This window comes from Panthera onca, chromosome A1 (assembly GCF_046562875.1).
Source record: "Panthera onca isolate mPanOnc1 chromosome A1, mPanOnc1 haplotype 2, whole genome shotgun sequence".
In the NCBI taxonomy this organism is placed as follows: Eukaryota; Metazoa; Chordata; class Mammalia; order Carnivora; family Felidae; genus Panthera; species Panthera onca.
This window is the reverse complement of record NC_138339.1, coordinates 125,786,581-125,799,426: the sequence shown is the minus strand read 5'-3', so window position 1 is coordinate 125,799,426 and position 12,846 is coordinate 125,786,581. Positions and strand designations below refer to the sequence as shown.

General features: G+C 46.5%; 1 protein-coding gene across 1 annotated transcript in view; it reads right to left on the bottom strand.

Annotated features, from left to right (window-relative positions):
- The window catches only part of SPOCK1 (SPARC (osteonectin), cwcv and kazal like domains proteoglycan 1), a 517,390-nt gene that overhangs the window by 123,781 nt on the left and 380,763 nt on the right, over nt 1-12,846 (bottom strand). The window contains exon 5 of the mRNA XM_060636075.3: nt 11,101-11,227. Within this exon, the coding sequence (XP_060492058.2) occupies nt 11,101-11,227 (127 nt within the window). The remainder of the gene's footprint in view (nt 1-11,100; nt 11,228-12,846) is intronic.

The window sequence follows — 12,846 nt, the reverse complement described above, 5'->3', positions numbered from 1 at the left end:
CAAACCAGAATCAGGCTGAAGTTGACAAGTGTTATCTTAGAAGAAATATCTGACCAACAGGCAGAATTTTTTTTTTCAATAAAGCCCACCTTTTAATTCAGGGTGAACTCACTGAAGGTTTTGGACTTACGCGTGGGGTGTCACCTCGAATTTCCCAACTTGTAAAGACATAAAGCATTGTCTCTAGTCTGCAAGTTAGCTGTTACCCCTAAAACCTCTTGGTCAGATGGGCTACCTTCCACCGCCCCTGCCCCAGGGCACCCAAGGCAGTGGTTGGTATCCCCTCTGGTTTTCCTTCTCCCCACCTCCCAACCAGGGATTTCCCTTACATCTTGCAAACTCAGCTATTTAAAAGGGTATTCTACTGAGGGGCTCTGTATTACAGTTCTCAGACTCTCTAGCTCATCATGTGGCGAGACACACACTCAACTGTGAACAGTTCCAAGGGGGTGCAATAAATGTGCCAGCACAAGTATACTACCTTGTGCTGTTGGAGCTCAGAGGAAAGAAATGACCTCGCTTAGCAGGAAGGGCTCACAGACACTTCACTGAGATGCTTAGTCTAAGCCTCACAGGTGAAATGTCAGGAATATAGTTATTCCTTTTTTGGTGGAGGTGGATGTGGATAAGAGAGAGTCAAGCCATTCTACCCTGTCATGTACATTAAAAGACCGAAAGTAACAAACAAAAAAGGGGATGCATCCTCTCTACTCCACCTCTGTCTTGCTTTGTTTGATAGCAGGAAATTGTATTCTATGTGGATGTGCTCTCAAGAGGGGCCAGAGGGTCTAGAGATCTTCCAGGAGGAAATATGAAGCTAACATGAGAGATGAACCATCTTAGGAGCATCCCATCCATGCTGATACAGGATAACATCTTTTGACCTCCCTCCGAGGAGAGAAGAAAGCAAAGAAAACCTTATAATGTACTCCACCTGATCACTCTGGTCAGCGTCCCCATGTTCCCATAGCACCTGGTCCCTCTCATCTGGACACCACTGGACAGGCAGCCTTCAAGGAGGTGCAGATTTCAAAGCGGTCCTCAGTATCTTTAGATGAGAACTTTGGAAAGGTGCTCTCTTAGACACAAGGTCTTCCCTGACGCTGAGGTCTGCTGTTCTGAGCATGTTCCCGGATGGAACCCAGCATCTCAGGAAAACCACCCTTGATGACAGGATGAGGCATTTCGGTCCCATGCAATCATATGTAAACATGCAAAACTGTTCCATTGGTTTCAGAAAGGGGAAAGTCCCAACAACTTGCTTTGGTATAAGTGAGGGCATCATTAAAGCCATTCCTCTTGACAGGCAGTTATGGCATCAATTCATGGTCAACCCTAACCCACCTCATTCCCTCATGACATAAAGGTCCTAGTCCAAGGCTTAGATAACAAGACTCTACGAGCACTTCCCAAATCTGGGGCTCAAATGTTCTCTTGGAAAAGGTTGTGAAGAAGTCTGACTGTACTCACTAGAGCAGCATGCCAACAAAGAATATTTTGTTTGCTTTTTTTTTCTTAAAGAAAAAGAAAAGCAATATGATCATGAACTTAATTAAAGTTGTTGTGCAATGATTTAATTAGATTTATAGAACTGTGCAAATTCATCCTGGCCAGGGACCTTTCTGTCTTCTAAAGAAGGGCTGGCAGAGATCTCATGTGCTTTGCAATTTTACCTAATCCTTAATTTCATCTCCTGATGGGGTGAGGATGAACATAATTGTGTTCAGGTAATTGCTTTATCAAACGGTTTAATTGTGCATTCAACAGAACTGACAACAAGAAGGTTATTCTTCCTAATGTGTTTTTAACAAAAGCACTAACTAATTACATGGCATCCTATTCAGGGCATTTGAGAAGAAGAAATGAATACCTATTCTTCCAATCTTGGTTAAATGCATGTTTGCATATAGAACATAGAAATAAGTAGTGAAATAATTAGCTGAATTGCTTCCTTCTGCTGTAACTTCGTAACTAATCTGCATGTTGAAGTAGTCTGTGTAAATTCAGTGGATGCATTTTCACCACGGACGGTGTTTGAACATCTGCGCTTCCCGAAAATGTCACAATAACCATTTTGCCTGAAAGTTTATCCTCAGGAGCCAAAAAGCCAGTGTTATCTTGGCATGTTCTAAGAAGAAATAAATGCTTCACATAACTGAGGACAGATGTGCCACATGATCAGAAGGAAGTATCAAAACATTAGGCCAAATGTTTGAAAAGAATTCTGAATTAAAATAATGCTGGATCTACTCTATTTTCGATGAACTCTCTCTTTAACCAGATAACTAACATTCTGGTATAGACTTGGCTTCTGTGCCCGTCTATGCCTGTCATTCATAGAAACACAGAATGCTTTAATATATCCTTACAGGCTCAAGCTAGTGTCATTTAGCTGAAGCCTTTAATGAGATTACTATATCTGACATTTTAAGAGGTGATTATGTAGCACACTGCCCTCCCAGTGTACTAGTAAATAATCTTGTCAGTCCAGTAAATAATCTTGCCCTCCCTCTCCTCCAGTAAAAATTACTACCCTTGATTATAGTGAATTGTAGGGAGGAAGAGGGTCATGTGGCATGGTATTTGATTAAGGGACAGACACAGGATTCTTCAGAAAGAGCCAGGTGGGATCCTTCCCTGGGGTTGAAGCATAGACACTGGTAAATTTCTCTTGAGCTTCTAGGCTGGGAGGAAATGAATCTGGGGCTGTCAAAATCCCTACTTTCTGCCAAGGGGAGAAAGCCTCTTTGCAGAATGAAGCCAAGCAGAGAGAGACAAAGAGAGACAGAAGGAAATGCAATGTCGACAGCACAGCATTTCCTCTTCTTTCTCTGAGCTCTGCCTACCCCAGTATACTTTCTAGCCTTATATGGCAATAAATCTTCATTTTGAGAGTAAGCTAAGTTTGAGTTATGTTTCTGTCACACGAAATCAAAAGCATCCTGATGACACAGCTGGTATTTTACATTACTTTTCAGATGGCTCTGCACTTAGGAAAGTAAAGACTGATGTGAGAGGTGGACCCGTGTTCTAGTATCTGCCCTCCTGCTTACGAGCTATGTTGCCCTTGGAAACGTTGCAGGGCTTCGATGTACTCGTCATTAATTTGGGACTAATAAAAGTATTACCTCATAGGTCTGTTGTAGGAATTAGATGGAAAGCTAGAGGAAATACAATACGATGGCACTCAGCACAAGGTCAGAGTACCTATTGCTATGTATTAATTACTAAATTAGTAATTAAGTGCTATTGTTTCGATGTTGTTCTTGTCATTACTGTGATTTAAAATATTACTACAACAGAGACTGACAGGTAACCCCAATATCCACGCTATTCCTCTAATTATGTGAATCTCAAATTTTAGCTAGGCATATAGCCGTCCACAATAAAAACTACATTTCACAGACTCCTTCGCAGCGTCATGGAGCCTTGTGATTAAGCTGTGTCCAAGACGATGTGAGCAGAAGTGACACTGGTGACTTCTGGATTGTGCCTCCTTCCTTTTCTCCTTCCTTCTGGCTGGGCACAGCAGCCACCTTGGACCCAGGCGCGGAAGCTCAACAACTACATTGGCTGAGAAAGACAGGACGATGAGCTGAAAGGACGCTGGTCAGTGACCCTCCCTGGGCTGCTTGCCTTTGGGATGTTTGCATGAGAGAGAAATAAAACTACCTCTGTTTAAGCCTCTGTTTCATTTGGATTTTTGTTGGAGCAGCCAGAACGTACATCCTAACTAACACCCAATCAGTATTTTACATATTATTTGTACTTGCTCCTTCCAAAACCCCATGAAGGAGAAAAGGGAAGAATAACAAGCCTAGGGCAAGACTTCTATTTAACCCAAGAGTCGAGGGTTTTTGCACCCTGAATTCCAGCTGTCAGTCTAAATGATATTCGGCTACTCCTGATGGAGGAAAGGAGGTTGAAAATGAACAAGACCTGAGTGGAAAAGCAAAGTTGGGCCACCTGTGATGGGATGTGAGTCCCCAAATCTCAAAAGGTTTAACATATAAAACTGCTTAAAGTTGGTTAGATCCACGGAGTATACCTGCAAAGTCATAAACCCTGTTTTGCTGGCTTTTCCTAAGCAACAGAAAATCAAAATAACAAAACCTACAACATGCCTCCCTCCCCAGATCACTGGTGTCCACGTGGTCCACGGGTGCACTGCTGCTTTCTCCCCCTGCTACCTAGAGCACAAGGGGATGGCGTCAGGATTGTTCCTATTTCTTGACCCTCCACAGGGCTGCCAGATGGGCACATCCAATGGCTTCCCTAATTGCCGTTAGTCCTCTCATCCTTGGGCCATTACCACTGCCACCGTGTTCCAATTCCCTGATGCACAAAACATAGAAACTCAAGCCCTCCACCTTTTGCTTCCCATCATGTGATGTTCTGGTTAGCCAGAAGCAATGCCCTCACCAAGGAGACACTTGCAAGTGAAGACAACTCCCACCCAGCGGGTTCTATGGCAGCAGGGTTATCCAAAAATATCCCCCAAAATATGGACACCCTCCATTCTGTTGAAAAGCAAAGAAGAGGAGCTATACATAAAAATGTCCCATGCCGGTCACAGTCACAGGGCCACAAAAGCCTGGGGGAGACTGGGAAGAGACACTAAGTTTAATGCTATCTTGCAAAGTCTTACAACCTCCACCCTGGATTGCTCTCACCCTTCAGAACAGTCTGTGCATAGGAAATGCCGGCCAACCGAGACTCTATTTGCCAAAAACTTCAAACGTGACCTTTACTTGGTAGCAATTGTTGGAAACTATTAAGATGACTCTGAAAATAATATAATCCGCAGCGACAATATGTTGAAAGAAATGCCAACCCTGTAAAGCAAGCTCTCTCTCGCCGTCCCTTGCGAGCGCACATTCAGAACAGAAGAGAAACGTTTTCCTCCACAGCAGCTCTTGACTCTGCATCTCTCTTCTGTGTCTAGACATAAATGAGCCATTTGCTAATTGTTTAACAGTGATTAAGGAAGTAAACGTTCTGGAGAGGGGGGTGGGAGCAGAAGGGTGTCTGACTGCTTGTTTTCCAATTACCAACAGTCAGGTTCATGGGGGAGAACAGAGTTGGCTCTCAGGGCCACCCAGTTTCATTCGGGGAGCCTTCTCCTCAAGGTCAGGCCAAGGACCAGTGGCTTCTGGTGGGGACATGAGCAGTCCTAGCACTGACATCTGAGCTTTGGTCAGATGGGTCCAGACTGAGGGGACTCCACGAAGTCCTATTAAAAGAGGCCTGCCTACCAGAAACAGGACGTGCAGCAATGGGGCCCTCCTCCCTTCTGAGCTGCCAGGAACCTCAGAGCCACTACATTTTCCCAAACAGCTCTCCCCTCCAGAGGGAGGAAAGCTGAGCTTGCCCACTTGAAGCCCAGGCTGCCGGACTGTGGTCAGCAGTGGCTGTGCCCCTCTGCACACAGGCAAAATTAAAAGTTGGCAGGCAGGACCCCAATAAGCTCTCATCTTTCCACATGGATGCCAGGAGGGGAAGCAAAGGGGTTCACAGATGACGGGTTCCCAGCTGGCCCAGGCTGACTCCACGAAGCTGTTGGCAGGAGGATTTCCAAGTCTCATCAGGACTAGGATGGTGAAGAAGGCCTTTGGCCGAGGTCAGAGCTGAAATGACTCCCTTGTGTCTGAAATTCACATGGTCACTGAGACAAATTCTGACTCCCTGAACGCCTCTGTCGACTGTTTTCTGCCCATCTCTGCAACCATTATACACTTCCGGGCCTCACTCATACCAGCAGTCTCCTCGTGGCTACCCTGCCTCCAGTCCTGCCCCCAACCATGTCTACTTAGTAGCCAGTGCAAGTGAATTCAAAACCAGAAACCCTTAATAGGATCCCTAGTGCTGTTAGGGCAAAGTCCAGCCCCCTCCCATGGCCTTCAAAGTCCCTACAGAAATGGCCCCTTATTACTTTTCCAGCCTCATTTCTGCAGCTAGTTAACTCCCTGTCCCCAGATCACATGTGACCAGCCATACCAATGGTCACAAGCTCCTTCAAGGGGACATGCTGTCCTTCATCTTACTCTTCAACCCACTCTCTCCTCAGATGGATGTGCTGTGCTCCATGCCACTTTGGCTCTGGTTGATTCCTTCCAGCCTTAAGATCTCCACGGAATCATCACTTCCTCTACCAAAACCATTCACACCTCCCAACTGATGGTGGTAGCCCTGCTTTGTGTCCTGCAGCACTCAATGCCCTTCATCTGAATATCTGTTCTGATAAAGGGAGATTGCTTTTCAATTTGCCTACCTTTAAGTCCCATGAAAAGTGAGGCTTTGTCTGCTTTGCCTTTTGTCATAGCCACAGCAAGTAGGACAACGCACGATACACGGTAAGGAAGAAAATAAAAATTTACGGAGTTTCTGGACTGGTTCAGTTTTTCTGGCCAGGATAACAGGACATCAAGAGTAGTAAGATGACTAGGGCGATCCTCACTGCCTCAAACCCAAGTCAAGGGGCAGGGTCTACATCATACTTTCAAAGCAGCTGCAGGGTTGGCCTTCAATTGATCTATCCCCACCGGTGGTTTTTTATTCCTTCTCTTTTATGGATACAGAGTATGAATAAACATTTATTGCTATGCTACACCTTATATCCTTTCAGCTCAAGACTTGGTGCGTTTTTGTCCACTTTACCTTTGGTCACAAAACTCTGAGTTGGTTGCTGATGCCAGGTCACTAGGAGCTCTGCCAAGACAGGAGCTTCTAAGCACTTCCCTCAAGTTCTAGGATCCTCACACTGTTCTGGGTATAGAAGCAGGAGAGTTTATGTGGTATCACCTGAAGACAACTACCCAGCATCCAGAACAGAGCTGATATACAGGCTCCTTCTTCCTCCTGCTCCTGACAGTGTGCCCCACAGCCTTCAGATCCATCCCAAAGAGAGCAAACGCCTCCCCCTGGAGGACTGTCATCATTTCTTATGGGGTGGGGGTTTCCCTGATGATGATGGGGACAAGGGCTGCAAGATGTTTGCCAACACTTATTTTTGTGAATTTGACTTACGATATCAAATCCTTCCTATTAATCATGCTTCAGGGTCTCATCAGTTCTTGTTTGCTGAACCCAATGACTACCCCCCCCCCCCCCCGCAAAAGGTGGCAACTCTGAGGGATGGAGTTCATGGTTCATGAATAGTTAACTCATTCACTCTTATTAACTGACCATCTACTTGTGGTCCCCCAACAGCTTTGTCTATAGGACTAAAATGTCCTCTTAAACCTCCATGAAAAGGTGGTCATGTATTTGGGGGCAATTATTAAAACACTTCTAGTAGTAAACCACCCGACTGAAATATCCCCTTGGAAGGATGCCTCACTGAATGGGTTTTAAAAGTATCTGTGGGCTCAGAGATCTAGAACAGTCAACACACAGTTACTGACTGACTACCATGTGATCTGTTTCTTTAGGGAAAAGATGTCACCTCTCTAGAAGTTCATATAAGGTAGAAAAGTAGGAGACTAATGTCAAAGACTAATACCTACACCATTTTCCATACCAATGTTACCCCTCCCTGCTCCCTTCCTTTTTTTAACTTCAAATAGAAGTGGGTGATTGTAGGGGGCAACTGGGAGGCTCGGTTGGTTAAGCACCTGATTCTTGGTTGTGGCTCAGGTCATGATCTCACGGTTTGTGGGTTCGAACCCCACATCAGGCTCTACACTAACAGTGTGGAGCCTGCTTGGGATTCTCTCTCTTCCTCTCTCTCTGCCCCTCTCCTGCTCATCCTCTCTCTCGCTCTCAAAATAAATAAATAAACTTAAATTTATAAAAAGAAGTGGGTGATTATAGATATCAAGTCAGGAAACCTTGGGTGTCAAACTCTGCCACTGTCCTTGGCTCTGTGGGCCTCAGTATACCGCATATGGAGAATGGGGAAAAGGATACTACAGTTTCTAATAAGAATGCTTTAGGTCTCTTTGTTTGCTTTAGGAATAGATAGCTGAGCAGGTCTGGGAAACTGAGGGCTGTGTTTAAGCTGGGGCTGCAATTCCAGGACACTGGACCAAGAGCAGGCTGAGGCCAGTGAAAGCTTTGAGGGCCCAGCAGTATCCGGAAGGCACTCTTTTTTTGAAGAATCAGGAGTCATTGCAAAGGACTCTTCCAAATCCCGTCCTGCCTCTTAGACAAGCGATTTATCAGTATCGGTGGCTAGGCAACCTTCTACAACAAAAGGCAACTTTCCTGCCCGGACTGCAGGGGGGCCAAAACCAGCAAGCATTTCCAGAGACATTCCCGGGGCAACTGACAGCACTTCAAGCCACGGCTGACAGGTTACTACTGCTCCTTGTAGCTCGGGGGTCATGGGGAGCTGGCATTTGAAGCTCCTTTTGCAAATGAGAGGCAGAGGTGAGATGGCAGGTTTTTGCTGGAGTTTGATGTGCAATATGCCACTTGCCCCAACAGCCCCGATCCTCCACTGACATTTCGTGGCCTATCTCCAATCTCAGGCTTGAGGATCAGACAGTTTATTCCAGAGCTGGAGGGAATCATTTGAACCACACTAACTAGATCTTCACAAAGACAGAATCATTTTCAGGAGCCTCTGACTCTCTGCCAGAGCCCCGGGCTGGGTGTTTAGCTAAGCAATTTGGCCCAGGGTGGGGACAGCTTATTTTTCTTAATCACTAAGCTCTCTGAAATCCAACCCCTCAAATCCCAGATGGGTTACAAAGACCAGCCTCTTGCTATTCCTTCTTAGCCAGAGTCCTTGGAGGCTCCCCTCCTGCCCATGACACTCAATGAGCACCCGGTATGCACTGCGTTCTGTCCCTGGTGAAGGTGGTGACAGGCACCGCTTCTGAGTCTAGAGCCTGACATTCTTAAGGCAGACACAGAGAAGAAGGCGGTTATAGTAACCAGCGTCCCCCAAGCCCCGCCTTGCTGGACCATCGGCTCACCTTCCAGCTTTGGCTACAGGTCTCCTCTTGGACTGCTCTCTCACCCTCCCGCCCCCCTCTCCCCTCACTGTGACAGTCACACAGGCATCTTTTTCTTCTTTAAACACACCAGCCTGCCTTGGAGCCTTGGTCTATGCGATTTTCTCCATTTAGAACATACATTCTACCCTCCACTCTCCATTTAAAGGACACTTCCTCAGAAAGGCCTTCCCTTACCATCCCCTACAAATCAAGCCTCCCTCTCTCTCTCTCTCCCTCTTCCTCTCGCTCCCCCTCCCCCTCTGTGAAATGACATATGTATTTGTTTGGTTATTTATTTCTGTCTCCCCTACCAGACTGTAACCTCCAAGTGAGCTGGAATGGTGTCTGTCCCGTTGCCCACCGCCACGTCCTGCGCAGGGCCTAGAACAACTAGCAGTGTTCAAAACGTAGGTGGTGAACAAGTGCACGAGTGAGCTTTTCTTTAAGAAATGACTATGGGAGTAGGAAGGCAGCTGACTCTGGAAGGCTTTGCTAGTAACTAGAGTGGGTCTGGGTTTAGTTTTAGTGGCAAGAGGAAAGCTGCCCAATCGTTTTAAGAGGGCGAGATGCACAAACAGGCCTTTATTACAGAATCATCCCCACCTCTCTGTCATGCAGAAATGGACTTTGGAGGCAAGGCAAAAGCAGACTGGAGGTAAAAAGATGTATTAGGAGATGTCTATAAAAACTGAAGTCTTCACTACCTAGTGTGGTCCACTGACCACCAGCATGGACATCTCTTGGGAAGTTGTTAGAAATGCAGATCTCAGGCCCCGCACAAGACTTCCTATATCACAACCAGCTCCAGACAACCCTTCACATACTGAGAAGCTGGGCTTTGGGTGGAAGACAGTCCTGGCCTGATCTGCCTTTGGGGAGTGGGAGATAGGACTGATTCATCAGTGCCCCCCCCCCAACACCCCACCAAAATCCACAACTGTAGACATGTGCAGGGTGCCAGAAGCAAGCCCTGTGACTACAAACTATCTCAAACTGATTCCATCAGAGGTCAGGGACAGTAGGGGAAGGGGCAAGGGTAGGTATGCTGAGCCAAGTGGGCTCTTTAACCAGGATGTACTGACTGTGACCCTGGGCAGAAAAGCTCTAATTCCCAGGGCAGGTCTGAGGTTGAGGATGTAAGGATTCTTGACTCTGGCTGTGAAGATGGGTGAACTTTTTGTATTCCCACAGTAAGTTTCCCGAGCATCTGGCACAGAGTGTGGCACATAAAAAGGGCCCAAATGATACTTGTTGAAAGAACAAACAAGCCGTCAAATAGTAAGGATGATATCGAGGTCCTAAAGCAGATTACATAGACCTGCATATAAGCAAGACCTACCTTCTGGCTTCCTGTTTAGCTATGCATATTCCCTTTAGTTAGAAAAATGTGAGAATCTAAAAGAATAAAACTCTGCTTTCAGCGAACGCAAAATATATGGTCTGTGCAAAGAGAATCCGCAGGAACGCACGGCATTGCCTCGCAATAACCCAAATCAGCTTCTGGGGACAGTAGGCAGTGAGGGCCCTCCCAGGCCTGGGGGGATCTCCACAAGGGTAGATGGTGAGGGGATCACAGGAACAGAAGCTGTCAGCTGTGTGTGCAGAGGGCGAGGGACCGAGAGGGATCTAGCAGAAAGGCCCAAGCTCAAGAGCTGTAGGCGGTGTGGCCACAAGTGCCCAAGGTGTGGGTGACAGTCACTCTCTTTAGACCCAGAATCCATCCCCAAGTGAGCCTCATACAGACAACAGGAGGAGAGAGAAAAGGGCTGGAGCTCCAGCTGCAGGAGATGGGCAGACAGGAGCTACAGCAAACTCCAGAGACACCCATCAGCTGAGCTCTATGACTCACATCTTTGGAACAGCTTGCTACCTCACCTTCTCCAGGAAGCCTGCCTAGACTGACTTCAGGATCACAGGCCATTCTCACAATGATCCTTTTCCCATAGTTCTTGATCACTCCAGTTACATGGGAGGTAGGTAACATTTTTATCTGGTCTCTTTGGCTCGAGAGTTTATTCACATGGCAGCTTCTTGAGGGCAAGGCCCAAAGCCCAATAAAACTAGGGATTCACAGGCCTTACTTTTGGCACACAGACTTGTCAGAACAGGCAGGCGTGGGATATTCTGGATGACAGAAAAGACAACAGAGATGACTGACCTTGGAAGTGTAGGTGTGGCCATCAGAGCCGCAGACCATGGCTGACTGTGCGGCGGGGCAGGGCTTGCACTTCACCAAATTCGAAGGTCCAACCCAGTGTTTGTGGGCCACGTTTCCCTTCTTTTGCCTAAGGATGGAAAAAGAGGGGATAAATTCACTGAAGATCCGGTTCCCATGGGTCTCACTTGCAAGGTACCCGGACAAAGGCCAACCGAATAAACGAAAGCGGTGGTCAAACAGTCCGGCACAACCTGGAGGCCTTTGCTGGTGTTCCCGTTTGAACCAACGTGCTGACAAGGGCAAGAGATTCTGTTCCAAAAGCCCAGGTTCAACCCACCAGACATACCAAGGACAACAATGTGGCCATTAAAAATAATGGAAAACATGACTTGGTTACATGAAAAGACATTCACAACACATTGAAAGAAACAAAGAGGGAGTGGCCCCATTAGCTCACTGAGACCCCAGTACAGCGTGTGGCACATCATGGATGACCCAGAAACAGCACCCCAGAGCTTCACAGTCCTCCGGGGCTGATGGAGAGCCTTCCCAGCTGAGTAACACACAGACAAGTCAGAGAGCAGTTTAGATAGAAACACATCTCCAAACGCAAGCAAATGACTTTATCGCAGCAGTGGAAAACGATCTCTGGATACATTTTGAAGCAATTTTGGTCCAGCTTCCAATTTGCCATTCTATAGAGGCTCTGATGTGATGTCACTTTCAACTGCTAAAATAATCAGAATTCTACTCTTCCATTCTGGCTCTGGTTTCCTCCATCCTAACCTGTGTCATAATGATAAATGGTGCTATTAGGATGGCTTATGTCCACGGAAGGAACCCCATCCCTGAATCATAAACCACTGAAAGAAAGGCCTGCAGTGATTGCCTCCTTTCCCCCCATGGTCTCTACTGTCCTAGCAAACTGCTGGGAGTAACTCTCATGCCTACATGGCGAGTTCTAGGGGGAGGATAAGTGACTGTGGATGGACCATCCATCAGGTGATTATGGTGTCCTTCAAGTGCTTTGCCTTTGGAAGTCTTGCCTGGAGGCTAACATTTGGGCCCTGGAGTCAGAAAACATAAGTGCAAATCTCAGCTCTGCCACTAGCTCACTGTGTGATCTTGGCAGGACATTTAACCCTGGAACTGTAAGTCTGTCTCAGTTTCCTCATCTATACAATGGAGGAAAATAGAATCTACTTCAAGCCGGTGCTATGAAGATTAAATGAGGTGATGTACATACTCAGTATAACGCCTAAAAAAACACAAAGCAAGAAAAAAGGCAGCTATCACTATAATTCTTATTTGCCCCAATAACAAATGGGTGTGTAGAGGATGAAATTACCAATGCCTTAGAAATGTGACTTCATTCTAAGGCCCTAGGGTTAATCCCCTGGGAGAACTCATGTGGCCACGGAAGAAAATCCTTTCAATCAGGCATGGAATAAATCTCCAGCTCATTACGAATTTGGGTTTGGGGTGTGAGGTAATCCACACTCTTTCGAATGAAGGAAAGTGACCTAGGAAAAGCACCCACCAACTTGGTTCTTATTCAATCACAGACCTTCCCTAGCAATTTGGGGGAGACTGTAAAAGGAGGAAGGTCTGTTTGAGAAATTACCTTTGAGGTTGACCAGGTACCTGCAGCCAAACCCTTGAGGCCATCAGGGATCCCAGGCTGGATGGGCCACAAGGCTGGTACTGTCTGACCAATAAACTGAAGAAGGAGGTCCTATAGGGATG